Below are 13,154 nucleotides of genomic sequence, written 5' to 3'. Positions count from 1 at the left end.
AGATTACGTCTTAATAAATCAGCCTTTTGCCAAACACTTATGTTCAAATGTCATGTAATGATTTTCTCATATAAGAGGTCATGAGATCGAGCCTCAGTGAAAATATTGTTGACTTTTGTGTCGCAACAAGTTGAGACAAGTTAAGAAAATACGTATGGACATATCCCACTAGACTACAAGATCATTGACGATACAAAGTAATATTTAATTAAGAGTAAAATTATCACTCATTCCTATTAAAAGAGATTGGAACTCTCAAAATATTTGTTAATTCATCCGAAATATTCAAATATAAAATTTGATTTATAATGGTCAATTCATATTCGATTATTCATCAAGATATCTTTAAAAAGATGAAGGGAATAATTGTTCAATCATATATTATCAGTCAAACATTGTCAAATAATTAAAGCACCAAAGATTCTTCGAGACACGCAGCCAAAATTTGGTAGCTGTTCGAATGAACTAACATTATCAATAATTGCTTGCAAAAAAAAAAAAAAAAACAAAAAAACACACACATTATCAATAATTGAAGAAGCCACTGTGTGTTTCAAAAAAAAAAAAAAAAGAACTATGAATGAGCAGTGGTACTAACAACACGTACTACATAAAAATTAATGCAATGAAAATTACGGAAGCCCTTAGTTGGATGAAACAAATACATTTTGATTTTCTTCAATCTTGAGATTAATTGATGCTTTAATTACTTCTGATTTACTGAAAAATTGGCCGTCCCTATCTTAAATTATACACTTAGTGAAACATGTATCGTGATCCTATCCGATAAAGTATTATAATGAGATAAATCAATCTAAATTATCCATATATAAGTAACTAGTTCAAACCAACAAGACTAATAAAATACTCCTATAGGTGATAGTGCTCTACAATTGATACAATCTTTCCATGGCTCTTAAATTTTCCATAGTTTAATTTATAAGGATATCAAAAAATAGCAAGGTATATTTTTTGCCATAAAAAAACGGCAGACTGGCCCAGCAGTCCATTACATTTCCCCTTCTTGCTGTGTATATACCCGCATAGCGGGCAGACACTCTCAGTACCAGAAAATCCTCTCTCTCTCTCTCTCAAATTCTCACTTCATAACTTATAACATTTATGGCAGAAATTGTTTTTGTTTTATTTGTATCGTTCACGGTTCTGTTCATATCAGGTATTGCAAATAAAAGAGTATTCATATGAATGCTTCTTTAATTTCTTTAAAAAAGATTTATTTTTCTGAAAAGTATAAATTCCTTTTAATTGTAAATCAGGAGCATATTCATCGGCGACCTTCACCTTAATAAACAATTGCGAGCAAACAGTGTGGCCAGGCATTTTGTCGAACGCCGGAGTTGCGCCGCTCTCCACCACCGGATTCGCTCTGCAGAAGGGCGAATCAAGGGCCATAAACGCGCCGCCTTCATGGGGCGGCCGATTCTGGGGTAGGACCCACTGTTCTCGCGACACCACCGGGAAATTCACTTGCGTCACCGGTGATTGCGGCTCCGGCAGGCCGGAATGCGCCGGAGGCAGCGCCGCTCCGCCGGCCACGCTTGCGGAATTCACGCTCGACGGCCACGACGGCATGGACTTCTACGACGTGAGCTTGGTGGACGGGTAACTGATATTTTCTACAGTTATTTATCTGTTAAATAAATTCCTATAGACTAGTTTCTGTTGAAATTTGTGTTATATCTCCTCCATTTGTACGCTATTTACTCATAATCTTACAGGTACAACCTCCCGATGCTGGTGGCGCCGCGCGGCGGCTCCGGCGGGAACTGCACGACCACGGGGTGCATGGCGGACTTGATCGGCGGCTGCCCGGTGGCGCTGAAGCTGACGAGCTCGGGTGGGCAGAGCGTGGGGTGTAAGAGCGCGTGCGAGGCTTTCGGCGAGCCGCACTACTGCTGCAGCGGCGCGTATCAAACACCCGACACTTGTAAACCGTCGGCCTACTCTGAGGTGTTCAAGAACGCTTGCCCGCGCGCGTACAGCTACGCCTACGACGATAAAAGCAGCACGTTTACGTGTACCGGCGCCGACTATGACATCACTTTCTGCCCTCCACCCGATACCAGGTACGTTTAATTTCCCAGTGGATGATATCAAATTAATATTTTTGTTATTTAAGTATTAATGAAAAGTTGAGAGTTACTATAAATAGAAATATTGATTGGCAATCTAAACATAGCTGATCGAGAAGCTAACAGAAAATTGCGTTGCCATTACGGACTTCTAATTTTAGACTCCCAAACAACGATGCATGAAATTGCGTGCCACGACGATCATGCAAAATCAGACGGTTCACCTTTTCAACTCAAACACGCAATTTGGACTTCCAGATCAGCACTTTTTCATTAAAAAAAAAAAAGTAAAATAGGCACTCAAACTTTACCTAAAAATTGTTACAGGCAAAAGTTGTCTTCAATAATCGGAGGCAACCCCGGGGACGGGATACCTTCAGTAATGGACAGCACAATGGTGTACGAGGGTGCAAGTGGGTCTTCAATTAGGTCACAAGCCATTTATGTTGCCATCTCCATCTTTGTAGCGATGTGGCTCTTCAATCCCACGCCCATATAAGCTTGTGGGTATGGTGTCACAGTAAATTTCATGCGAGAGCCCAAATCTTCCCATTTCGACGTGTATGTATGTAGATCCTGATCATATTTTATTAGAAGAGAAAAGTAGGGTTTAGTATGATATATATAGGCTCAGGTTCATAAATGGAGAGGAGTTATGGATCATTTTCATGTATTGAAACTGTTGATGATGTACGTAAATCATTAATATAATATACTTCGGTTACCGTAATATTAATGATTTATGCCTAAATTATTCCAGTGATATGATTCCAACGTACAATCACCGGGGTTGTTTAGGAATGTTAAGATAATGACGGCTGTACTAGAAAGAAATTTTCGAGTGACTTTTGGTTACGTTGTTTCAGGTTATTAGAAATATATATTATATATATTGGTAAATTTACAGGAGGTTATTAGAAATATTGAATATTCCTTTTCATGCCCTTCCTTCTTGCTTACAAAACCCTGCTCCAGAGCAGTACTGCGGGTAAAAGACATAATAGGACGAAAACAAAAATAAGACATTTTAAAAATGGGTACAGAAATGTAAAAAATTAATTTTTTAAATGCGTCAAGTCAAACACAAATGCAAATGAAACTTGCATATCTCGATATGGCGGATTTTGGGTCGGGGTGGGATAAAACCTTGTCCCCGACTCTCCGGTAAGGATGGGGAACTTCTCCCTATTCCCACCCCCATTCTCCAAAAAATTGTCCCAGCCCTTGTTAGGACGAGAATCAAATTTCTATATCGAGATTGAATAAATTGTTATTCTTACTTTTGAGCTTGTTAGTTTAAAATTTAATTTAAAAACAAATATTCTTGTGAATAGTACGATTTTCAAATACATTATGTTTGGTCTGTCGTCCGAGAGCTAGAATGGCTTCCCGCCTTCCCCTGTCATGGATTGTGAAACTTTGTCGGGCCCTTAGTAACGCCAGAAACCACGTTTGATTCCATTTTGTCATTAAATAACGTTAAAAATATTGTCATCATTTGGCAGGAACTCTGGTTCATCCATCCATGGTAGCTAAAACTTCGCTTTCTCACTCCCTCACCACTACATCCCCTTCCCTCTTGTCCGCCATTGTTAATCCTCTAACAAAGCTCCATTACATATATTCTTAAAAAATTCTACACGCACACCAAGTGTTCGAGAAAATTACCACATGTCGGCGACTCCTAGCTCTATTCTTTTCATCTTCTTCATGGTCCTGGGAATCTGCAAAGGTAAATTAACAGAATTGTTAATGATAATGGAGATGATAAATTGTTCAGATTTTGAGGTTTTTGGATTTTTGTAGGTGTATTAGCGGCTACGTTTACGTTGGTTAACAAGTGCGAGTTCACAGTATGGCCCGGAATACTGGGAAATGCGGGGAGTGCGAAATTTGATAGTACTGGATTCGAGCTTGGTTCGGGTGGTTCACGGGCTTTCCAAGCTCCGGCGAAGTGGTCGGGCCGGATTTGGGGCAGGACCGGTTGTAGATTTGACGGTAGTGGCGGTGGAGGAAATTGCGCAACCGCGGACTGTGGTCCGTCGGTGGAGTGCAATGGCGCCGGCGCTATTCCGCCGGCGACGTTGGCGGAGTTCACGATTGGCTCCGGCGGCGGCAAAGACTTCTACGATGTTAGTTTGGTTGATGGTTATAACTTGCCGATAAATGTGGAGGCCGTTGGGGGATTGGGCGCGTGCGGGTCAACGGGCTGCGCTGCGGACTTGAACAGGATTTGCCCGAACGAATTGCGGGCCAAGGACGGGCTGGCGTGCAAGAGCGCGTGCGGCGCGTTCGCTAAGCCGGAATATTGTTGCAGCGGCGCGTATTCCTCGCCGTCGACGTGTAAGCCGTCGGTGTATTCTAGAATGTTCAAGACGGCGTGCCCGACGTCTTACTCCTACGCCTACGATGACGCCACCAGTACCTTTACCTGCGCCGGAGCTAATTACGTGCTTACCTTCTGCCCTTCAATAACTAAACCTTCCCCTCCCCCTCTCCCTCCGCCGCCTGTGAGCGCCGGAACACCAAACGCGCCGCCTGTGAGCGGCGGAACACCAAACGGGCCGCCTGTGAGCGCCGGAACATCAAACGGGCCGCCGGTGGCTGCCGGAGCAATAAACGGACCTCCGGTGGCTAATGCAACGCTGAATGCACCTCCAGCGGAAACGGGAATATCAAAAGGACCGCCGCCGGCTAACGAAACAACCAAGGATCCTGAATCTAATCCTGGTTTGATGCCGGAGGGAAATCAGTACGACGGTCCATGGATACCGGATTATCTGACGGGGGATTCATCCCCAACTATTTCATGCTTCGCCATGCATTCTAGGTCTCCGCTAAGCTCAGCAATCGCCATTGTTATCCTCTCTTTTCTTCACTAACTATTCTCAATTCTCAATATTATACTCGCATCCTGTCAAGAATGTACCTAAATTTTTATTTTGTTGCTCTGCTTCCAATCAATTGTATATCTTTAATTTTGTCATTTTATGCCTCCAATAATTCTTTTGACTTAATACAAAGTCTAATCATTGAGTTTGGTATTTTCCTAAATTTATTTATTAACAAATACTGTTGTGTGTTGACTTTTATGATGTTATCAAATCAAATTTATTACGGAGTATTGTTTTTTAAATATTAGAGAAAGTGTAGATAATTGAATTTGAAATTATAAAAGCCAAACGATCGAAACACAACTCCTACAATGCTCAAAATTAGAAAGATATTAAAATTTTAGTAATAGTTATGAAAATTTGTAAAATTCAAAGTGACGCCGTTCTATCGGCATAAAAGTGATCTAGTTTTTTTCATAATAAATATGAGTAAGTTTGCTTTCAAAAAAAAAATATGAGTAAGTTTGCATTGCCAATTTCTTGGCAACAAGTCTCATGTAATGGAATGGTGATGTTCTTGAATTGTCTTTGCGCATAAAATGTGAATTTGTCTCGCTTTAAGGGTCTCTATATATTCGTCAAACATGATGATAGTGTTGAATATATAGTATATATATAAATATAAACGTGCAATCAATTTATCAATTTTTAATTGAGATATAACACATGTTTTAATTTGGTATTAAAGTTCAACCATACTAACGGTCATGAATTCAAATGATAAATCTCCTTGTATTTTAATCTCAACTCTCGAGTCATGTCACAGTTCCCACTCCACAGCAAAACTCACCCAGCCATTCAATTCACCACTCTACAATTAACTTTTATGTACTATTTTGTAAATTATGAATGCCATTTTCTATATTTGGTAGAGAACTATCTCCAACAATATTCGTTTTCAAAAGAGAAAAAAAACTCCAACATTATTCGGAACTAGAATTAATACTATATTGTGCGTCCATGTTTTTTCTGAAAGTAATACGTCCATGTTTTAATCCAGAGAATAGAAAATATATAAACCCAAAAGATACAAATGTCTAACCAGTTAATGCCAGAACAAGGCTATTGTCGTTTCATTTCACAAAAATCTGCAACTAGCATGATCATATGTCACTATATGTCAGTGCATGGGGATGCTTTTCGGGAAACCCGGGCGGGGTGCCCGCCGGATACCCGCCCCGCCTGAACCCGACTTTTGAGTGTATATATCTATCAAATCCCTATTCCGATACTCTCTTCCAGTACCCTTACCCGAACGACGCCTCAGCACTTCTCCCCAAGTCGTCACGATCTTTGCCTTCAAGGCCCAGGCTCCGGTAACAAACAATTACTTTCACCACTTACCTTCGCTGTGATTTCGTTGTTTATTGTGTGTTTTTTAAAAAAAAAAAAAAAACTTATGGGTTGTATCCCTTTATTCGTTTATTATATACGGAGTACCATTTAGCTAATTTACTATTCTACAGTTGAAACCCTGCTTGACCCATATGTAGCCACCTATTTTTGAGTCATATATATTATGTTGTCATTGATTTCTACTCTGTTTGACCGGTTAGTATTCATCTCACTGTAAATCGGTAATCTGTTGAGCAATATTTGAAGATATGAATCTGGCATTATCACTTGTATTGCCACATCAAATGAGGGTGATGGTATGCAGTACTGAATGAATTGAATCTTAGTCAGAGTATACCTGCTAGATGTTGCTTGTCTAATTAAGGCCATGGAAAAATGCTCTAAATACTACCATATTTATTTTGGAATCTTTCAAGTTCAACTATGATGAATTTTTGCTTGTCAGCTCTCAGTTTCTATGGGACCATTTCCACATTTGGTCCCAACTATTAAATCTGTGTCACATTTGATCCCTCCGACCTAATTTCCGGTCAGCCGGTGACTTATCTTAAAGAACAAAATTGTTATTATCCATTACTTTTTTCTTAAACTTCTTGGGAAGGGGACCAGAAATGACAATTTCACCCTTCAAGATAAGTCACTTGCCTGGAATTTGGTCGGAAATTAGGTCAGAAGGACCAAATGTGGCAATGATTTAAAACTTATGGGACCAATTGTGGAAAAATTAATAGTCGGGACCAGTGGAAATGGTTCCATAGTTGTGGGACGAAAGCAGAAAAAACTCCCTATAGTTAACACTAAAAGAATTGAGGTATTGCAGTACTGTTACCTGATGCAGGGCATTTCTAGATGCTTTACAGATACTGAAAAGTGTTTTATGTTTCATGTTGCAATCTATAACTCTTGCAGGAGCTTCTGCTATTGGCACTGTCGATTAGCATAAAACTCATTTAGTCAAGTGAAGCATATATTTCTCGATTACTGTTGGGTCGTACTCTATTTTAACCTTAATTGGTCAAGTTTAATTGATTATACAATGCAATCATTGCTTTCCTAGTTGATCCATGTAAGTTGCTTTGAAAATTTCTAGTTTATGTACTTGCACACTAACAGTGGAGCATTGTACTAATGGTTATATGTGTTAGACTTAAAGCATGAAGTATTTATTTTATCTTAGACTTAAAACCTGAAGTACTTATTTTAGAGAAACGCATGGCATCTCAGGGGATGGAAGGTGATAAGTCTCCTACATCAGTTGCTAGTAACCAACCTAGAGTTGGAAATGGTGGTTCATCTGCTTCTCTTGAATCACCAATGGACTCTCCCTTTCAAAGTGATAATGAATATGAAAATCCTACTTTAAGGAATGCAGACGGAAAAGTGTATATAGAAAGTTCCGTATTTTATCCAGAAGCTTCAAGAAAGAAACTTGTTAATATGATAATTATGCATAAATATCCAATTTCAATAGTTGAGCACTACGGTTTCAAAGAGTTATCAGCTACCCTTCAACCGTATTTCAAGATTGCTTCTCGAAAAACAGTTAGGAGTGATATCATGGAGGTTTATGCTGCTGAAAAGTCCAAAATTATGGATACTTTGAGGAAGAGTTCATGTAGGGTTGCAATAACTATGGATATGTGGACAGCCTCGAATCAAAGGAAAAGATACATGGCTATCACGGCACATTTTATTGACAATAATTGGAAGCTACAAAGTTTGATTATGAGGTATGTTACTATTATTATCGGTCACATAAATTATTTTATATATTTATTTCTTACTAGTGTAAATTTTTTTTTTTTTGAATTTGTTAGGTTTGTTTATGTGCCCTATCCATGTACATCGGATGTTCTCTCCAAAGAGTTGTTGAAATGCATATTTGATTGGAACATTGAAGAAAAATTGTCTACTTTAACGGTTGATAATTGTTCTATAAATGATGGTATAGTTGACACCATTGTATCCAAACTAAATCCTAGTCATCTCTTATTACGTGGCAAGTTGACTAAAATGAGTTGTTGTGTGCATATTTTGAATTTGATTGTTCAAGATGGGTTAAATGCCATAGGTGATGGACTACAAAGGATTAGAGATAGTGTTGCATTTTGGATAGCCACACCAACAAGGCACCAAACTTTTAGAGAAACTACAACACTCTTGGGAAAAGAATATTCCAAACAACTAGTGCTTGATTGTATGGCCCATTGGCACTCCACATATTTGATGCTTAGTATTGCTTTGGAATACAAGGATGTTTTTCATCATTTGCAGCAGCAAGAACCTCTTTTTACTTGTGCACCAGATGAAGAAAATTGGGTGTTAGTTGATGGTATTTATGAAATATTGCATCAGTTTCATATGACCTTGAATGCATTTTTAGGAAGGAAATGTCCAACACCTAATGCTCTTTTCCCATTGATGTGCGAGATCAAATTTGCTTTTGGTGACTGGATCACATCTTCTAGTTTGGCTATTAAAACTGTAGCAGAAAGTATGTTAGCAAAGTTTGATAAATATTGGAAAGAAGTTCATGATATTATGGCATTAGCTACTGTTTTTGACCCAAGATTTAAGTTAAAGTTCATAGAATGTGTATTTTCTAAGTTCTATGGGGAGTTGGCTAATGATGAAATCCAAAGGGTTAAGAAGTACTGCTATGATTTGTTTGATGAATATAAATGTTCATTATCGAATGTTTTAGAAGAGAATGAAGTTAGAAGATGTAGCTTGGATTCCTTGTATTTCTTTGATTCTGGATTTGCTGCCTATATGCGTAATCTTAGAAAGAGCTTGAAACCTGATTTGGACCGTTATTTGGAGACAGATCGTTGGCCAATAACCGGGTCATTAACTTATGATTTTGATATTATAGGTTGGTGGAAAGGTAGTGGTGGAATGGGTTACCCGGTATTGAGCAAGATGGTTAAGGATATATTGGCTATTCAAATTTATACTGAGAGTTCAAAATCCATTTTCTGCACCAGTGATAAATTGGTGAGTCCTCATAAAAGTAAGCTTCGAGCAGACACTCTGGAGGCATTAAATGTGTACTCAAAATTGGTTATCAAAAGATCTCACAGGTAATAAATTTACTTGAATGAAATTATATTGTCAAAATGGATCTCTTTTCTTTATTCTACTTAAAATAACAATATACTATGCTGTTTTCCTAGGTGAGTGTTCCAAGGAAAAAAGATGCAGGTTGTGCTAATGATGAGATTCTTATTGTGAAGAAGAGTTCAAAGAAGGTACATACCGATTATTATATTACAAAAACAATTTATGTATTAAATTGCACTCAATATAATATAATATAGTGAAGTTTATAAGAAAGCACTTTTATTCATTTTAACAATAGCATATAGATATACATTTTTTTTTTCCAGATTGTAGATGTACAAATGCCTCCGGTTTCCTTTCAAGGCATATCATGGTTAGTTGTTTCTTCTAATCTCTATTCGACTTTTAGCAATAATAGTTGCTTGATTCTAGTTTTAATTTTTTGTCGATATATCAAACTGTTTGGATCAGAGGCTCAAGACCGAACTTTTGAAGGCTTTCTTGAAGATTTGGCCTAATTGTTACTTGTAATTTGTGGAAATGTAATGTTCATATCCATGGATTATTGCTTTTGCGTTGCATATTTTTGGAGTAGTTTGAAATAGGTGTATAACTATGTGAGATTATCTTGATATAACTATGTGAGATTATCTTGACATTTATCAGTTTATTATTACCTTTTTGCCGTTCATTGAATGAAAATGAGGAATCTCTGCCTCTGTAATTCTTGCGTGCATGAAAATAGTAGTAGTTTTTCAATTTTCAAATGAAGCTGGGAATCTAACCACTAAATTGTATAAATGGTTAAATTGTAGTACATTATTGGCAATATTGATTTGAGTTGGACAATTATAGGCAATCTATGAAGATAAATGTAAAAAATTCAACTTATCATACTGTCATCAGTTCAAGCTTTCAAGTCTACAGTTGTTTCAATGGTTGTTCTTATACTGGGGAGGCTGGAAGAAACAAAAAGGAGAATGAACGATTAGCAGCTCGTGTTGTAATTGTCGCATTGTTGGAGTCTGAACATAAAACCATCATTTCAAAGATAATCCAATCTAGGGATAATCTTTATGCTAGCATAAATAAAGTCAAGAATTGCATCCATATTAGCACGGGAGACATGCTTATTGGAGTAACTGGAAAGGAGGTTTTAATGGAAAATAACACAGCTAATCAACAATCAAGCATTGTCTAACTTACAACTACTCAAGTTACACAACTTCCTCACCATGAATTCAAGAAACCAGGACTTGAACATGAATTCAAGAAACCAGGACTTGAACATTTAGAACCTGTAGATTGATTGCAATCTCTCCAACATGTGAATCAGTACAACCCAATTTGATTGTATTTGTGCAACCAACTGGTAAAAAAAAAAAGGGAAACAGAAATTCAAGAATAAGGCTAAGAAACATAGTCAATATGGTTCACAAGTACTTTTGGTTCTGGCGCACCCAAGTCAAGTTTCTTGATCTCCTTAGCATTGCGAGTGGATTAAGTCACTAATCCTAGGACAGTTAGAATCTGCATTTGAGCTTCTCTCTTCTATAATATCCCAATATGAGTATCGGTTAAGCTTTTTTATTATTACTACATGATAAATACTGTTCTGAATGTCACAGTTAAAGCTCCTGTATCTGGCAGCCTAAGCTACAAATATGTACTTGAGTTTTGTTAATATGTGTAGGTGATAGTCATAACTATTTTTTTAATTATTATTTTTATTTAAAAAAAACTATTTTTTTGGTAGTGAATTTGAAACAATTTGGACTTTTTATGTCATGTCATTTAGGGTGTTAAAAAAAAAAAAAAAAGTATGCTAAAGAACATGGCGACTCAATTTCCTTCGCACTGTCGCATTGGCGATGGTTTCCAAGTTATTGGTTAATTAAACCTTCTTTCGTCGAACTCAAAAAAAAAACCTTCTTTCGTCAATCATTCCTATGCCTCTGTCATGAATTCTTTTCAAAGAACTCTTTCCTTTATCCAACTTTTTTTTTTTTTTGAACATTCCTTTATCCAACTTAATCTGCAAAAATTCACGCTTTAATACAGTGAGTATAAGTGAAAACAGCAATAAGGCTATTGTCGTTTCATTTCACTAAAATTGAAGAAAAAATCGGTGACAAAATATCTGAAAGGCAACTCGCACGATCATATCTGAGTGCATGGGACTGCATTTCGGGGGGGGGGATGGCCGCCGGGTACCCGCCCCGTCCCGTCCCCGACTTTTGAGTGTCTATATATATATTGAAACCCTACTCCGATACTATTTCCACTATCCTTACCGCCGCAGATTCTGCTCTTCTTCCCCGAACGACATCAAGCTCCAAGCTCCGGTAATAAGCAATTACTTTCACCACATACCTTCACTGCGATTTTGTTGGTTAATCGGTTTTGCTTCTGCGTTTGTTTCTCTATTCGATTATTTTATACAGTTAACACTCTGCTTTATCCATATGTAGACACCTATTTCTGAGCCATGAATTTTGTTGTTTATACTCTCTATTTAACCACCTAGTAAACAGCTCGCTTCTCGAATATATTGAGCAACATTTGAAGATATGAATCTATCATTATCACTTGTATTCCACACCAAATGAGGGTGATAGTATGCTACTGAATGAATTGAATCTTAGTCAGAGTATACCTGCTCTAAATACTACTCCGTACTATATTTGTTTTGGAATCTTTCAAGTTCAATTTTGACTAATTTTTGCTTGGCAGTTCTCTGTACAGCCATTTATGGTTTAACTATCCTAACAATTGAGGTTTTGCTCAACTGTACTCTGATGCAGAACATTTCTAGTTGCCTTGTTGATACTGAAAGTATTTATGTTTCATGTTGATATCTATAACTCTTGCAGGAGATCCTACTATTGGCACTCTCCATTAGCTTAAAACTCATTTAGGCAGTTGTAGCTTTAACAATTACAAGTAGCATATATTTCTCTGTTACTGTTGGGTCTTGCTCTATTTTCACCTCAATTGGCTATGTTTGAGTAATTGTACAATGCAATCATTGCTATCCTAGTTGATTCCATGTAAGTTGCTTTGAAAATTTCTAGTTTATGTACTTGCACGCTAATAAGGGAGCACTGCACTAATGTTTATATGTGTTAGACTTAAAGCATGAAGTATTTATTTGTTGTTGGACTTACAACATGAAGTATTTATTTTAGAGAAATGGATGGCACTCAAGGGATGGAATGTGATCATGCTCCTACACCGGCTGACAGTAGTCAATCGGTTGGAAATGCTCCTCCTGAATCACCTGTGAATTCACCTACTGAGTCACCTATGGACTCTACTTATGAAAGTGATGATGAATATGAAAATGCTACTAGGAATGAGGATGGAGGAATGTGTGTAGGGGATTTCTTATTTGATCCACAAGCTTCAAGGAAGCAGCTTGTTAATATGATAATTATGCATGAATATCCAATTTCAATAGTTGAACATGATGGTTTCGTAGAGTTTTCATGTACCCTTCAACCATTGCTCAAGCTTCCTTCTCGAAAAGAAATTAGGAGTGATATCATGGAGACTTATGCTACTGAAAAGTCCAAAAGTATGAATATTTTGAGGAAAAGTTCAAGTAGGGTTGCAATAACTTTGGATATGTGGACAGCTCCGGATAAATTTAAAAAATACATGGCTATCACGGCACATTTTATTGACAATAATTGGAACCTACAAAGTTTGATTATGAGGTATGCTATTATTATTCTTGGTCACATAA

The 13,154-nt window shown here is 37.5% G+C and overlaps 2 protein-coding genes across 2 annotated transcripts; both read left to right on the top strand.

Annotated features, from left to right (window-relative positions):
• The first annotated feature begins 1,012 nt into the window (after positions 1-1,012).
• LOC116021952 (thaumatin-like protein 1b) lies at positions 1,013-2,823 on the top strand. The gene is made up of 4 exons (XM_031262488.1): positions 1,013-1,177; positions 1,278-1,623; positions 1,740-2,087; positions 2,421-2,823. Exons 1-4 carry the CDS (start codon positions 1,123-1,125, stop codon positions 2,590-2,592), a joined length of 921 nt encoding a protein of 306 aa, XP_031118348.1. The 5' UTR covers positions 1,013-1,122; the 3' UTR covers positions 2,593-2,823.
• Positions 2,824-3,499: 676 nt separating this feature from the next.
• Positions 3,500-5,137, top strand: LOC116022094 (thaumatin-like protein 1). Its single transcript, XM_031262657.1, has 2 exons — positions 3,500-3,825; positions 3,900-5,137. Exons 1-2 carry the CDS (start codon positions 3,765-3,767, stop codon positions 4,973-4,975), a joined length of 1,137 nt encoding a protein of 378 aa, XP_031118517.1. The 5' UTR covers positions 3,500-3,764; the 3' UTR covers positions 4,976-5,137.
• The last annotated feature ends 8,017 nt before the right edge of the window (positions 5,138-13,154 follow it).

Source organism: Ipomoea triloba, chromosome 6 (genome assembly GCF_003576645.1).
Source record: "Ipomoea triloba cultivar NCNSP0323 chromosome 6, ASM357664v1".
Taxonomy (NCBI): domain Eukaryota; kingdom Viridiplantae; phylum Streptophyta; class Magnoliopsida; order Solanales; family Convolvulaceae; genus Ipomoea; species Ipomoea triloba.
The sequence above is the reverse complement of the archived record's forward strand: the minus strand, read 5'-3'. Positions and strand labels throughout refer to the sequence as shown.

What these genes read in the sequence shown, in the direction of transcription:
- LOC116021952 (XM_031262488.1), top strand. Translation starts at nt 1,123, where the DNA reads ATGGCAGAAATTGTTTTTGTTTTATTTGTATCGTTCACGGTTCTGTTC. An exon ending in GACGTGAGCTTGGTGGACGG is followed by an intron (nt 1,624 to 1,739) that starts GTAACTGATATT and finishes ATAATCTTACAG; the next exon opens with GTACAACCTCCCGATGCTGG. An exon ending in TGCCCTCCACCCGATACCAG is followed by an intron (nt 2,088 to 2,420) that starts GTACGTTTAATT and finishes AAATTGTTACAG; the next exon opens with GCAAAAGTTGTCTTCAATAA.
- LOC116022094 (XM_031262657.1), top strand. Translation starts at nt 3,765, where the DNA reads ATGTCGGCGACTCCTAGCTCTATTCTTTTCATCTTCTTCATGGTCCTG. An exon ending in GGTCCTGGGAATCTGCAAAG is followed by an intron (nt 3,826 to 3,899) that starts GTAAATTAACAG and finishes GGATTTTTGTAG; the next exon opens with GTGTATTAGCGGCTACGTTT.